The following is a 16,046-nucleotide window of genomic DNA, read 5'->3' on the forward strand; positions in this document are numbered from 1 at the left end:
ACTACTACTCCTCTTTTACTTTTACTTTACTTTTCATCCGTTCACATTACCTTCAACAGTCTGTTCATATCAGTCTCCATGTTAGAGATGGTCATCCTCTGCATGATGATTTCAGTGACACGTCTCTCCAATGACTGCCATTTGGCCCTGGCTGTCCTGGTGAGGTAGATACTTCCCATTCGCACCGGGGAGCTCCTAACCATAAAGATGTGGCTCTTTTGTTAAAACACACGCTCAGCTGTATAAGACACATTCTGACAAACAGAAACAGACTCAGAAGCCAGACCTGGCTCCATTGGACGGGGACGCTCCGGAGGTGTGCATCCTCCCCGGGGTGGCTCTATGTGACGGCTCCTGGAGAGGTTCAGGTAGGCTCACCTTCCTGCTCACCTTCCCAGACACGGGCCTCACCTGCCGCCGAAGAGCTGTCACCTGGTACAGTTCACAAAAGAAAGAATAATTCTCCATGTTAGAGGGAAACAATGAGATGCAAAGCTTGAGCCCAAAGCCATAATCCATGTGTGACTTTGGGTGTCTGACCTCCTCATTCTTCCTGCGAAGAATAAGCTCCTGTTGTCTTTTCTGGGCCTCCATCTGCTTCAGTTGGTGCTGGAAGAAGAAGTTAATATCATGTCAAACTTGTACATCAACAAATACTGATTCTAGTTCAAATTTCTAGTTTATATATTCATTAATTTTTTTAACATATTTGAGTCGTGTCAGCCTTTAAATTTTTAGATGAGTTTGCCCTTGATTATTTTTAAACTTATCTGTAAAATAAACCAAATAAAAGTACTGTGAGAAAAATAATAAGTCAAAATAATAAAAAAATGAAATTCTGAATGTTTCTGTCCCTCTCACCTCCGCTCTGCGCTGGTCTTTCTTCAGAGAGGCGATCTCCCTGTTCTTCTTGCACTCTGCAGCTCTGTTTCTTTCCTGCTGGTCCTTCATCTGACGCATCAGCGCCACCTGGTGGAATAATACAGTACAACAGGAGGAAATCAGCCCTGCAAAAAAACAACAACAAAACAACAAAAAACAGAACCCAACCTCATACCTTGGTCTTCTTCATCTCAGTCACATCCAGCTGGAGCTTCTTGAGCTGCTTCTCGTACTGTGACTGGTTCTTCAGCAGGCGAGCGTGCTCCTTCTGAGCCGACTGGAGCTTCTGCAGCTCTTTGTTCATGGAGCTCAGCTTCCTCTCATACTCTGATTTGATCCTCTTGGCCTTCTCCTCCGTACCCGACTCCACCGAACCTGTAGGTGAACAAGAAAACGGCGAATGACTACGCTTCTCTTTGTTTTTGATTCTTTTGTTAGGTAGCAATTTAAAGGCTTGTCAGTGAAGTCTGTGTGCCTGTGTGTCTTACCCATACTATGCAGCACCTTGTCCCTCTCCAGCTGTGTGTCTCTGATCTTATTCTGCAGCATCATCAGCTTCTGCTCGTACTGCTGTTTGAGCGTGTGCAGACGCCGCTGGCTGTTCTCCAGCTCGTCTATCAGCTTCTGCTTGATGGCGATCTCACAGGTGATGTTGGCCAGGTCGGCCTGAACGTTTTCTGAAGCACAATCACATCATTGCATCCCTTCCATTTATTACCAGCTAAAGAGGCAGTACTTAAGTGACTTATCCTGCTGCGATCAACGGTACCTTTCTCCTCCAGTTCTTCAGAGTCAGACTCTTCAGACGTCTCATCTCCCGCCATGTCAAAGTCATCCTCCTCTCCATCTGCATCCTCGCCTTCTTCGTGGTCACTGCATTCCTAGCAACATGTAAGCGCGCATGTGAAGTAAAAAAAAAAAACACACACTAAGAAACGTCTGACAATCAATTAATCTGACAGCTTGATATAGTGAGTCTCCACCTACCAACTCTGCCTCGTCGTTGCCTCGCTCCTGCTCATTGTCTGGCACTTCCTCTTTGATAACACTGTAAGAGGAAAAGACTGTCAGCCAGCTGCTGACAAAGAGACAGAGTCCTTGTACGTACTGTAGGCCAGCTTTGGAATTAACCACAATTCAGATCACAACAATGATGGGTAAGGTGCACATGCAAATGATTACACACTTGATCAGATCAGGAGCATATGTGGAATCAGTGTTGATTAGTTTCACTGTGATTGCATGGGGGGCAACATTAATGACACACTGGGAAAGAGAGAATGATTAACAGATAATAATTAACAGTTATTACCATCCACATTACAAACTGGTTTCATTTAAAGAAGGGTTGCCACACACTATTAAGATTAGTTGACCAAATTCTATAGACAAACATCTTAAAAACTTTTTAAACATCAACCATGATGTTTTTTTGCACTCTTTTGATGGTACTTTTTCTCAACTCCACCTCCAGTTTGTTTAAGGTTGAGACTAATGAAGAGATCTGATCAACATCTTTTTGTGTGCAGTGAAGAGACAAAACAAAGGATTAAGAGGAAGAGTAGGAACTGGTTAAAATCTCTGGAGTGCAAACCACCTGTAGGTGCAGAAGAAGTCAGTGGTTAGTTAGGGAACTTAGAAAGGGAGATTTGGGTTTGGACCCAGGTCAACAATCAGCTGAAATCCTGTCAATTACTTGGTGCATTTCAATACCAGCACAAAAGGACATGATTTGCACCGCTGGTAATTGAACCAATTTCAGATTTGACCCAATCCTGGATGGGATGTAGCAAACCTGGCATGTTCAACTGGTGAGTGGTCATGATTCTCTTCATAACGCCTTAGTCTTTGGAGAGAAAGGGGTGGGGGTGAGGATGGTGAGGTGAGGAGGAAGTAGAAGTGGGTGGAGGGGGGGCAGAGTGAGGGAATGTTATAAGATGGGAGAAAGAGTGACAGAGCAGCAAGAAAGAGCAGGTGAGTGACTTTCAGTATGTTCCAACAATGAATCCTGTCTGCAGCTGACAAAGACAGATTTTACCTAAACACACACACTTTTCATTTCATTTCATTTCAAATGTGCAGATCTCAACCTGAAGTCAAAATGCACGAACACATTATGCAAACACAACAAAAGGATAAATGATCATTGCCCTATCATCATTACGTCCTATCATTATCATCTTATCTCAGTCCAGGTTTCACTCCATTAAAGAAACATCAGGGTGTGAACTGTTAATGCAGGCAGCCAGCAGGAGATGATTACCCACAACAAACCAGGCTCGCTCTCCTCTTCACAACACTTTATTCTAACTCACCTACAAGGAAGTTCACAAGATTTAACCCTCAAAAACAGTGGGAATACAAGAATACAAATACAAAAAGTATGTACCTCCTCTTCTTCTTCTTCTCCTTCTTCTTGAGCTTCTCCAGGTCTCTCTTGGCCATCTCAATAACGTCGTTTGCCTCCTTCTCAGGGGCGAGGAGGGCGGGGGAGAAGGAGCCGGTGCCGCCGTACAAAGAGGACCTCGTGGAAACACGAGCCAAACTCTTCCTGAGATTCTCGCTGACAGCCTCACTTTCAAGAAGTTTGGCTCTGACAGAAAAGTGTCACAGAACATGATTGTTTTTAAACAGACAAAACAACAAATCTCAATGAGACTTCATGAATAAAGAATAAAAAAGAAGAACAGCACAGGTCTTGGTTTTGAATTCCTGCTGTTTCTTGTGTGGTTATGGCTTCTAACCTGGAAACATTACTCACTGGTTTCAGTATGTGTGTCTGCGCTAAGTGGTTTGGAATCACCGTTGATTAAATATTGATACTATAATATTACAATAAAATGAAATTAAAAATGTGGTCACTACATACCTGAGTTCCTCTATTTCTTTGATGTAGTTTTGAATCATGTTCCCGATCTCTTCGTTGCCTTCACCTATGAGCAAAGTTAGCTTTAATATAGAGTCTTGCTAATTTGTCACCGCACTTTGTGTTTAATGTTGCTTAGCAAATGCTAACATGCTAACATGTTTGCTAAGTAGCAAATGTTAGCATGTTAGCACTTCAACAACCTGTCCAGTGAAATGCATTGTGAGGTAAGTAGTTAGGTGGTGCCAGCAGCCGCATAATCATTTCCACTTGGGTTATATCTCACTTCAAAAATAAAAAAAGCAAATAAAACTAACAAAATGTAAATGCTGGACACTGCCACAGCTAAAATCAAAACAGTTCATATTTTTTGTTCCCCAATGCCTACCTGCTTTAGCCACAGCCAGGTTGGCCTGGTCACTGAGGATCTGTGTGAGTCTGGCTCTCTGAGCGTCAATGGTCTCCTGCATGGCCTTCACTCGCACCCTCAGGTTGTTGTTCTCCGTCTGCAGCATGGAGTTCTCATGGACCAAGTCGTTGATACCCTCCATGCCATCTTCGCCTACCATACGCTTTCCCTGGGAATCAGGCATCAGACAATTAATATTATGAAATATTTCCTCAGCACTAATTTTTATTTTCCCCACTCGGCTCTTGTTCGGCTCACAGCCTGCCTCCTTTTCCTCTGCCTTCTTACCGTCTTGTACTCCATCAGCTCCATCTGCAGTCGTGCTATCTCCGTCCTCAGGGCGCTGATCTGCTGGCTGGCTCTGTCCTGGTTCACCATCACCTTGTTCTTGATGTTTCGAGCTCTGTTCGCGTACTTCAGAGTGTTCAGGGTCTCCATAAAGTCTCGGTCCGATGGACTGATGCATGCGATCATCACGGTTTGACTGCCAAACGCACAACAGCGATGATCAATCAGCCACCAAAGATTGATTTTCTAGGCTTCCAAATGTTCTTAAAAAAATTCTTTTTATCTTTTTAACTTTGTGCCAGTATAAATACAAATTTTACTTACTTACTTTTACTAATTTAATGTATTGAAACCACAATTGGGTAGGTAAACATTTCAGGAATATTTATTGTTATTTGATAACATTCTAATATTTATTATAATAAATAATATTATATAAAATGTAACATTTATTATTATATTAATATTTATTTATTAATTATTTGAAGTAGTGTTGCTTTAGCAATGACTCTCTGCTGGTTCAAACTCTCTTGTTGCATTAGCTCAATCACTGATTTCAAAGCCTAGCCTGTCAACTTATGCAGCAGCAAAATGTGTGCAATCCAGTAACAAATAAAATCATCAATCAATATTTGTTTATCATATTCTAATAAGGTTCACATGCACAAACCTGTTGCCACCCAGTGAATCTTGTAAGAGTCGGGTCAGTTTGGAGTCTCTGTAAGGCACATGAGTGGAGCGTTTACTCCTGTCTCCCAGAGCGCTGATGACGTTTCCCAAAGCAAGCTGAGGTAAGACAAAGACATTTGATGGTACAAACAAGTGCAGGACTTGCTGGAATGGAGAATAAGCAACATTCTACTTTTGAAAAAAGACAAAACAAACATTCATTTGTACTTGAATGAAGTAACTGTATTGGTGAAAGAAAGTAAATTTGTAGTTCATATTCTGGCCACTGGAGGGCTCTCTTGCCTCACACAATCACCATACACTTATGAAATGATGTGTGATGTGTTGAAGAATTGTCACCCCAATACAGAAAAGGTATGTTTTTGGTAGGTAATGTACCAAACCAACTCTTAATGATAATGTATCAAACATAATCAAAATAAGGACTATGTAATATCAAATGTCCACTGTAGACTCAGACTTCTCACCAGCCCACAGTTGATGGAGATGCCCTCTTTAGCTCGGTCTCCTGTCGCTCCGGTTCTCTTCAGTCTCTCAGATCCAGCCAGGTCCACAAAGTGGAATTTGGCTGTCAGCGTCTCAAACTCGTTAATTTCGGAGTTGTTCGAGAGACGGTTGTCTGTTGCATTATCCTGGAAGAGAAAGAACGGAAAACAAAACATTATTTGGGGGGGCGGTATACTTTTCAGTAAGTGCTACAGTTTACTGTGAAGTATTGAGCGGCAGCAGCGCTGGGGAGAGCACACACATCGTTATCTGGAGAGCAGACCCGAACTTGGCACAGGTGGATGGTGAAGATGGCGTGTGAGCGTGAACTCTGGACGTTCATCTGGGTGCTGGCGGTGGTACGAGACAGGGCGCCCATCTTCAGACACTGCATCATCTTTTAGAGGGGAGGTGACGGGAGAGGAGGAGGGTGGAATAAAAGACAACACAGTATGAGAATTCAAACATCACATAGGTCTTCAAGGGTCATACCTACGCAGGAGATCCGTGAGGATGATGTCACCACAGAAACCGTCATGGATAATCGGGCAATGAAACGAAACAAACAACAGTGTGATCCACACCCGATGATCGGCTTTCACAGGGACTATTTCTTCAGTAGAAAATAATGTAAGAGAAAACTGCTCATGACAATAACAGAGAAACTTTTAACAGCTTTTTTTAATAGCAACTGAAATTCATGAATGTATATTTACATATAAAATTCAATTCAATTCCTCAGTACTGGAGTGGGACACAAATCTCACAGTCATGTGAAAGTATAGCTGAAACTACTGCATCGTTTGGAGTAGCAAATGTGTTGCATTTTAAGTTTATTAGAATTTGACTATATTGATAAAACAATGAATTTTATAATACAATAATAAACACAGATGGCCCCACTGCTACATCAATGTAGCTAAAATGCTGGACAAAGATGGGGTCAGTGCACATAGTAACTTATTGGGGTGTTGAGGCTGACCTCAGCTGCAGAGTTAACAGAGCGAGTGGTGACCCCGACGGTGTAAATGCCTCCGTTGGCGTCTTCGTGGATTTTGATGTTGGATCTCTGCTTCCTGGCCTCGATGTCTCGCGTCGAGTCAAACAAGTCCAGCACCTCCTCGTTGTACAACTGGAGAACGTGTTGAATAAATAAACAGCAGTAGACAGATAATGCACATAGTACTCAATATAATTAATACTTCTCAGCCTTATCTTTTTCCCCTCAGCTGCTTTCTTACCAGCTGTTAGCAGCCAGTTGTTGGTGGGTGAAAATAAATCCAGGAGCGGACCACAGATAGACTGACGACGGTTTAATGGCTGTCGGGTCATCCGGATGCTTTTTCAAGCCGACCTTTGACCCCCTGCTGTCTACATGCTCCAGCTGCATCTAACTAATGGGCCTTAAGTGGACTGGATGGTTTGAGTTTAGAGTTTTAGACTGAGTGCCGATGAAGGCACCTTAAATTGAGACGAAGACACTAATTTCGGGATATAAATCCTGTGAAACTTTTAGGTGTGCTTCTGTGTGTATACGTGTGTTTGTGCACCTCGAGGAACTGCGCGTTGATCTTGAACTCAGGAACAGGCCTGCCCTGCTCGGTGGCAGCCTGTTTACGCTCCTCGATCCCTCTGAACAGGTGGTTGACTGCACGGGGAATGATACCCAGCTCGTCCTCTCCAATGTTGACGTCGAAGCCGGTTCCCATGGTGTAGGTCTTCCCCGAACCCGTCTGGACGTGGGGGAGAAGACACCGTCATCACCAAATGGGAACAGAAGTGGGTTTCTCTGTGGTTTTTCTGCATTTTTAATCATGTATGTGAGGTTTCTTAGCTGTACCATCCAACCATTCAACATCCCGAGGGGTGGGGTGCAGTTCTGTAATGTTTCCCTAACACAAGAGGGGAGTCAGAGGGGATGGGGTGGTTTCCATGGAGACAAAAAGAGGAATGCAACATTAAGCTCAGATTCACGCCTCGTTCTTGTCCTCCATGTCAAAAGCCCTGAAAGAAACTCTGACAGGAGCGTGTGTGTGTGTGTCTGTGTGTGTGTGCATGTGTGTGTGAAAGAGAGATGAGGGAGCGTGTGTGAGCAAATGTGTGAGATGGATACATTAGTGTGTGTATGTGTTTTATTTGAGGCCACACCTGCAGTTACTGTGTGCACATGCACATACTGTATACTGTGTATGTGGTTGTGTGTGTGTGTGGCTCTCAGTGAGTCCTGTGAAAGGCTCTTTGACAGGAGTACAAGGGCTGCAGGAACAATGTGAGGAGAGAATAATGAACAGAGAGAAGACGAGTGGATGGAAAGAAACTGCCGCTGTTCAACTGCAGCCGAACACATGACAACTAAACACCAAAACTTTAAAAAACAAAAAAAAAGTGTTTTATGCTTAGATTGACAGAAATGTTGGCATATCCTGAAGAAAACCAAAAGAAGTAAAAGAGGAAGAGAGTCTGACCAAAATCAGAGGTTTTATCTGTACTGTTTCTGTCCAACTGAAGATAAAACGAATCAATTTAAAAATAAAATTTCTTTGGTTGCTGGTTATTCTAAATTTCGACACTAAAATTTGTCACTGCAAATACTTCTCGGTTCCACATATTCATCATTTTCCTTGAAAACTAATAACTGTTATTGATATTGGCCCTGAAAAAAGAAAACATATCACTAGATCCCTAACACACGTGTATGAAAATGAATAAATGGTGTATTCATCACCTTCTATATTAATAATTATTAAAGACATAGCGTAATACTTTGAGAAAGATACTTGTTTTCCTAGTTGCTAAGAGTTAGACTCTCTTATCTGTTTGTTCTTCACAGAGATGCAGCCAGCAGTTGGTTAGCTTAGCTTAGCATAGAAACAGGAAGCCTGGTTCTGTCCTACTAAACAGAACAGTAATAGTAAGAAAGTGGATAAGCGTATTTCTCAAAATGTCTGACTTTTCCTCGAAACTGCAAAGCTGTCAGTGGGCAGGTTAGTGTTTCATCTGTTTAATATCTCTCGATTATGTTTTGACTTTCCAATTTGGTTCCCTGCCCTGGAATGAAGTGAAGCAATCTGTTCACACTCTGCTTTGACCGGGTAATAAACTCCTTTTCTATCTCTCCCTCTCTGAGCTAATCTAGTAGAGCCAATATTAAGCTGTGGTGGTGAGGGCAGGTTGGAACATGTCAGCCGATGAGGCCTGTTCGCTCCCGTATTGCTTGTGTGGTGTGATGTGAAATGAAATCAGCTCCGTATCACATGCTGCCATAAATCTCCATCCCCTTCAGCAATGCAAAGTCAAAAACGTCAGCGATTGCGAACGTGTGAACGTTTGTGTGCTCTGATCTGTTAACGTTCATTACAGAAGCCTGTCGACCGACCTGTCCATATGCAAAGATAGTGGCATTGTAGCCCTCAAAGCAGCCTTCGATAAGTCTCTCGGTGCAGTGTGTGTAGATGGTATCCTGCTGGGTGTCCATGTCAAAGACGTAGTCGTAGGTAAAGGCCTTGTCCTTGCCCAGGACCACCTGTGGCTCCCCGGGCATCACAAAGGTACATATGTGACATCCCTCGATCTTCTCTTTGGCCAGCTGAGGACGGATCCTGGTAGACAGACAGAGACAAAGACAGTGAGATAACTTAAATGCCCCCCATAAGCATAGCCAGCCTAAAATCCAGCACTGATCTTTATTAGCAGAAGACACAACATTAACTATCTTGCTCATGGTGCTTGATGAGTTAATGACATTGAAAGGCAAAAAGACTTCTATCACACGGTTTTCCTCAGCAAGTTTAGTGAGCAAGCCATCTCAAAATTAGAAATTTACTAAGACTCCCAACACTGGAATCCTTCCAGCTACATCGATAGAAGGATGAAGGGTGAAGCTGTCTGTAGGTGCATCTAAAGCCTGATCAAGAATTTGTCTTCTGTTTGAAAACCATCATTTATGTGATTTGTAGCCAGGCTGAAGACAAGTAATATTTTCACTGAACTGCACGTAGATGAGTGCTGCTAGTGTGCAGCGTGTGTGTGTGTGTGTTGGTTCGTGAGTGAAGGACCACTCAGTGCCAGCACACACTCTCCAGCAGGCATCACACACAGTACAGTGCCTTCACTGTTCAGAAGAGAGAGCAAGAAAGCTCTATGTAAACAGTCCCACCCTGGATTTCATTAAGGAATCATTCTGTTTGTTTTAGCGCAAATAAACACACTGTTATTACATCATTTCCTCCCATGATGCACCTCTGCTTCTCATCACAGAACTCACTGTCCACCTGAAGAGGAAGTGGAAATTGTGGAGGCAGACCAAGGGAAAGTTTGGGCATACTCAGAGCATTGAAATATCAGTAATACTTGCAGCTTTGACAGAAAAGAAATTTAGATTATATATATATTGCATCCTTTGCAGGTACTACATTCATTTCCTGAAGGCAGAATGACCCCAGGGAAATGGGAGCTCCACAAAGGAAATAGTAACCAACACACCTGAGACTCTCAGAACAGAACCGTTACAAATGGATGCGATTGTTGCTTTCTGCTGACAGGCATTAACTCCGAGTGTGTGTGAGAGAATGCGAGTAACGATGTGGCATTTCTCTGCATGCAGTTTGTATTCTGTGTGTAACGCTTGCGTGTACACTTTGTGTGTGCGTGCGTGTGCTCGCATTGAGAAAAGGCTCACATTCATCACAGCAAGAGCCTATTTAACTTCTGAATGCTGAATGGCTTGAAAGGACAGCCACAGAGAGAGAAAGGGAGTGTGTGTGTGTGTGTGTGTGTGTGTGTGTGTGTGTGTGTGTGTGTGTGTGAGACATCAGATCCCAGCTGAGAAGACTGTCTGGGATTACAGCCCTGATGAGAAAAGAACACAGAGCCAGGGAGGGACCAGTGCGTCCAGGCTTGTGGAGAAACAAAGTCCTACCTGCAGTAACTGTACACCTGTACAGCATTATTACTGTCAGCTTTGTGTTATGGACAAAAGAATTGTTGAATTATCACGATTAACACAATAAATGAGAGATGTTATCTCAGGAGTGCCTTTCGTTATTGATAGCCAAAGCAGGTAGCAGGTAGTCAAAATACACAAGCATACAATATCATTGGGATAATTTTGTTTCGTGATAACTTCATGTGTTTAAATAAATCTAGTTTTGACATCAGATTTTTCTCTTTGAAATTCAGGTAACACTCAAAAAGCTCTATGCTAGCATGCATTGAGTAGAAAATCATATAAGAACCAGGTGATGCCACCCATTGATCAGTACTTTGAAAGTGCATATCCATCCATATCTGCTTGAATGTTCCCAGCAGTTCTCTGCAGACAGGGCGTTAGCATTAGCACGTATCGCTCCACTGTATTCATGAGACAGTCTTTAAATCTGTTTTCTTTGGTGTTTTGTGCTGTGCAGGTAACATACAGTGGGCTTATTTTTTCTTTCTTTACTAAAAACGACTGGCCACCTCAGAAAACGATACTGATGAGAGCAGCGAGTTAGAATGAACCAAACCAGGAAAGCTGTAGACCATAAAACCAAAACAATGAGCTGAAAGACGCTTTGAATTAGTGCAGTTTCTCAACAATGATCATTAAACCAAACATAACAGATGCTTTTCTATGGTAAAACTGATGTTAACTGTTGCAGCCAGAGTGTTTAGGTCATCTGAGGAGATTGTGATTTAATGGTAGGATGGTTAAGTACATTACAGGAATGAATCTGCATTAATCCTCTGGGCCTACTTTCCAAAACGTGACACACAGCCGTTACTGTAATCCAGCGTAACAATGGAGGCACTCACTGCTACTTACAGCAAGGACGTTTAGTCACTCTGTTATTGTTCACTTTGGCAAATAACAAGTTTAACAAAATATGGACTTCAACACGAGATGGCAAATTAAGAAAATGGCAAATAAAAGTATAATGAAACAAGCCAACGGTTGTTCAGCCTGTAGAAGAGGGAAGGAAAAGGTCTATTCTTTTAGCCCCATTTAAAATAAATGTCCATTCTTTCTGACTGTGTTCCTCTCTTCATTGTGATGCAATGTTTGTTTTGTGCAATCCAACAACGTCCCCATGGTCGTCCATTCATGGGGGACCCGAGTGAAGGGTGGGCTAAGGGGGAAAATGAATGATACAGAGAAAGAAGGAGGATGAAAGGAGAAATAGACTAGACATAATGACTATAGTCCAGACAAAACACAGATGACAATCAACATTTGGAGGCCACCACAGCCCATCCAGGCAAACAGTCCTATTGTCTGTTTGTGTAATGACGCTCTTCTTCATAATAAGACCATCAGTCTGAACTGGTTTAGCTTTCAGAAACTCAGCTGTTTTTTTCTCACTATTATCTCTTCAAGGAGGTACAGGGGAGCAAGTTTAAAACTTTCCCACGTGGCATCATCAGATAAATTTTTCATAAATGCTAATGTCATTTTGCAATAGTAGCTGTACGAGACATAGAGGTTTAATGGGAGATCTGGATACAATGTCGGAAGTGTGATCCCATTCATTCATACAAAAGCTGCTCAGTGGCACATTAAGCTAAAAAAATTTGACTTCCTAGTTAAAAAATGACCTGGATGTTCTGTTTCTGTACTGTGGGACCCATAAAGCCTGTGCACTGCAGACATCTACTGGCCAATCTGTTGACTTCTGGTCTAGCACTTTGCTAATTTGAATTGGGATAAAAATGATTCAATTGTGCACTTTCCACACGTTTTTGGACCTAATGGGATTGTGATTGTCAAAAAAAAAAAATACATGTTTCTTTCACAAGGCAAGCTTATGGAAAAAGTATTTTTGGGTCAGCGTGTATCACGTGACTGATTGTGATACTTCCTGGAGGCTTGGGATGCACATAATTACTGGAGAAAGGTCTGTAACAGTACCCAGTTCTCCCAGATTCATCTATGGCTCACAATGACTATGCAAACACAGGCTACTGATATTTTTTTTTTACCATCTAGTTTGTTAACATGCTTATAAGCACAACAAAACAAACAAACAACAAAAAACTTTGAGTTTTCTACAGAGGCGTAATGAGTAATTTAATGAAGTTTAAAGGTGCCAGTAGATAGATTTTTCCCTTTGGACAGGGCCAGGATAGCTGTTTTGATCAGTTTGCAAGCTTTATGTGCAACTATGCTAAAAAGACTAAGCTAACCAAGGCTAAGCTAACTAAAACATGCTAGTTTTACACTGCACTGGCACTGAATTTGTATTTAATGTGTTAAACCTGCAAAACTCCTGCCTCCAGATTGTTGATTTAATCCCTGTCGTGCGTCATTAGTTTTCTGACAGCGCATAACGGATTTCAAATAGATAAAGCACATTAAAGTACATTACATTAAGGGTGTTTAAGCACAATGGAGTTTTATTCTAAGCATTTCTTTGGACGTGCAATGTATTCACAACACAAGGTCTGGCAACGTGCATCACTGTAAACAGGTGAGGCATAAGTTTGGTGTGAAGCACGTCTTGGTGGTGGTGTACTATTAGCGTGGCTGACTTTAGCTGTGATTATGAACTGGCAGGTTTCACTCTGTGGTTCAACCCAAAACACTCTTTTTCTCCTGGATGAATAAGAGCTGCCCTTGAGCACTGTGGAGAACTGACAACCTTAATCCACCTTCTAGAGTGACACACACAAGCTCCTCACAGCCTGTTTCTCCAGGAAATTTAACCCCGCCACCACTTCCTAAATGTATACACATGCACACACACATAGAGGTGCATGTCTCAAAACTTTCACACATATAATCTCAATGTTTTTAGGGGAGTTTTTCACAGAACATAGCGATGGGTTGTATTTGTGTCACTACACTGTAGAGCAGCTTCATGATCGATCAGGTACATTTTATATATTGCTTTTTGTGAGATTTTAAATTAAAATGTAAAAACACAGATTCACTGATACACACATACACACACAGAGAGATCAGGGTCCCCCAAGGCCAAGTAAAAACCTTTGTGAATTAACTGCTTGGCACGTTAATCTGCCATGACAGTTTCAGCCATCTGGAGGGAACACTAAGAGGGGAAAAAAAACAAAGAAGTTCCAGAGTAGAGAAGATTAGAGGGATACATTTACATTGTGAATTCTTGAGTACTTATCACTAAGCACTTTATATTATAATGCAAAGATCTTTGTTGTTTTATCACTTAAATAAATGTATAATGAATAATCTAGGAAGGACTGTGGATATTAGTTTGCTTGGTCCAAAGCTAACAAAATCTTCCCCAGACTTCACCCTCCATGAAATCCGCTATACCACAGCACCTTGTTTTTTAAGACATAACATTTGTATTTAGAGTGCTTTAAATGTGCTTTTGGGCACCTCTGGACACAGCCATGCAAGCTTTTTCCTCTTTCCAGTCTCAATATTAAGCTAAGCTTTGGCTCCAGCTTCATAGTGAACTGAAAGATCTTATCAAACTCTGGTCAAGGAAGCAAATAAGTACATTTCACCAAATCTTGAACTAGCATTGATGAAAGCTGCCACGAACTTTATCCAGTTTCAAAAAGAAAACACATTGACATTCCGTACTGAATAGTTGGAGCCAGAGCTCGGCTATCATTTTAGCTTGTAGCTTTCTGTTCACGTTAAATTACTGGACAACTATGTGGCTGACAAATGCCAAACATTCAAAACGTAAAAGAGTAATTTCATGAGGCACTGTTTTTGAAGACACAGTGCCTCATGAGTTCTTTAAGCTACTTTTAGCTGCTTTGGTTGACTTTCTCTATTTTATCCAAAGTGACAAACAATGACTTAACATGGGGATTCGACCTTTGCCCGACAGACACTTCAACAGAACCGGTGCATGAAAAACTGTGACATTCATCAGCAATTCAGCAATAAGAGCACCAGTTTGCCATATTCCAATACAGGAGTAAACTGAGAAGCTCTAAAGCACAGTTCAGTAAGAGGAAACTGAACATTGACTGATGTGAGGACTTTAGAGTGATGAGATACAGCTCACTGAATGCCTCTAAAAGATGAAAGGGACACACATACACAGATAGTAAAGTCTATATACACTTATATCCAATTCAAATACACACACACATATTAAATTACAGACAGACACACACACAGAGGGGCTTTGTCAGCCTCTCCCCATGTGACAAGTCCAGTTAGGCTCCTGCTCTCAGTCTCATTACTGCGATTACAGTGACAGCCTGAGAACATATACACATCAGCACACACACACTCTCTCTCTCTCTCACACACACACACACACACGCTTAAGCAGAGAAGCCAAGATTTCATACGTCTTCACCTTGATTTTGAAGGTTTCATTCTAATTTGGAATTACAAAAATTGCACAAAATCTTTAAAACTTTATCAGGCCATCAAACTGATGAAAGTTAACACTCTCAACAAGCTTAAGAGTTTATCCTGCCACAAGTGAAGTCTCTCATTCAAACTAACAAACAGGGACGCCTCTTGCCACATGCGCAAGCTCCGAAACACACAACCTCAAAACTTATTTCAGAGATCATTTTGAATCCTGATGCAGACAACCAGAACAGATACGTAAAAATAAAAATAGATAACATCATTCCAACCAGCATCACCCTCTGCTGACCCACTGAATAACGTAAAAGGATGAGAGGAAATAAGGAATGAGGAGATGCTGGTAAAAAGAGAAAAGAAAAAGCAGATGAGTCAGTCCCATCAACACCATGCTGCTGATCTCATCCTTCCTGAAACGCAGCCAATCAAATTACATACTGACATCAGTCCTCCTGACAATCAGCCAATCAATTCACTCCCTGGAGATGCAGCAACCCTCCCTGCATCAAACAAAAACAAAATCTAATGTTTAATTCCTATTAAACTAATCTAATCCTCAGTAATGTCAATTTTTTATTTACAGCTGGCACGGGGCACTGAATGAGTCAGCAGAAACAGAAAGGAACATCTGAGCCCACAAGGCAGGAGACAACAAGACTCTTTTCTCCTCATCACCCCCTGCTAGCAGCACACACTGACTCATCACCTGACCTCGTCCCGCACAGCCAAATATATTTGGATTTTTCAATGTTTATCGATACCAGCCAACTACTTGAGACTGTGTTTTTGCCATTTTGAAACTCACTTTTGGTTTCTGCTCTTAGATTGTTCACTTGTTTTGATATGACCTAACTGTGTCAGCTGCAGGCCACTGTTATTAAAGAGACACGTGAAAATGTTATACTGCTATGATGTTTTTTTTTTTTCAAAAACAGGAAAGACAGAAATAAAGTATTAAAAGTGAACTAAACCGACCTTTTCGATTTCGGAATTGTTTCAATCTGTTGGCATCCTGCATCTTATCCCAAAACTCTGGTCTGATTTTGCTTTAAAAGGATAAGTTCACCCAATAACAGCATGATCAGTATCTAGCCATGTAGATATTTTGTAGCTTCTGTAGCTCAGGT

General features: G+C 41.7%; 1 protein-coding gene across 4 annotated transcripts in view; it reads right to left on the reverse strand.

Annotated features, from left to right (window-relative positions):
• The window catches only part of LOC124053602 (kinesin-like protein KIF21A), a 33,373-nt gene that overhangs the window by 9,822 nt on the left and 7,505 nt on the right, over positions 1–16,046 (reverse strand). For 2 of the 4 annotated variants that reach the window (XM_046378897.1, XM_046378896.1), the window contains exons 2-20: positions 8,998–9,220; positions 7,172–7,354; positions 6,604–6,753; positions 5,884–6,018; positions 5,603–5,767; positions 5,116–5,231; positions 4,446–4,641; positions 4,137–4,326; positions 3,752–3,815; positions 3,272–3,475; positions 2,678–2,728; positions 1,870–1,930; positions 1,652–1,763; positions 1,371–1,559; positions 1,058–1,257; positions 862–969; positions 541–609; positions 287–432; positions 51–195 (exon numbers count right to left, since the gene is read on the reverse strand). In XM_046378897.1, the coding sequence (XP_046234853.1) occupies positions 51–195; positions 287–432; positions 541–609; positions 862–969; positions 1,058–1,257; positions 1,371–1,559; positions 1,652–1,763; positions 1,870–1,930; positions 2,678–2,728; positions 3,272–3,475; positions 3,752–3,815; positions 4,137–4,326; positions 4,446–4,641; positions 5,116–5,231; positions 5,603–5,767; positions 5,884–6,018; positions 6,604–6,753; positions 7,172–7,354; positions 8,998–9,220 (2,707 nt within the window). Of the gene's footprint in view, positions 1–50; positions 196–286; positions 433–540; positions 610–861; positions 970–1,057; positions 1,258–1,370; positions 1,560–1,651; positions 1,764–1,869; positions 1,931–2,677; positions 2,729–3,271; positions 3,476–3,751; positions 3,816–4,136; positions 4,327–4,445; positions 4,642–5,115; positions 5,232–5,602; positions 5,768–5,883; positions 6,019–6,603; positions 6,754–6,862; positions 7,093–7,171; positions 7,355–8,997; positions 9,221–16,046 lie in introns of those variants that run through there. The other 2 variants (XM_046378898.1, XM_046378899.1) reach the window with 2 other exon arrangements.

The sequence above is a fragment of the Scatophagus argus genome, chromosome 22, assembly GCF_020382885.2.
Source record: "Scatophagus argus isolate fScaArg1 chromosome 22, fScaArg1.pri, whole genome shotgun sequence".
In the NCBI taxonomy this organism is placed as follows: Eukaryota; Metazoa; Chordata; class Actinopteri; family Scatophagidae; genus Scatophagus; species Scatophagus argus.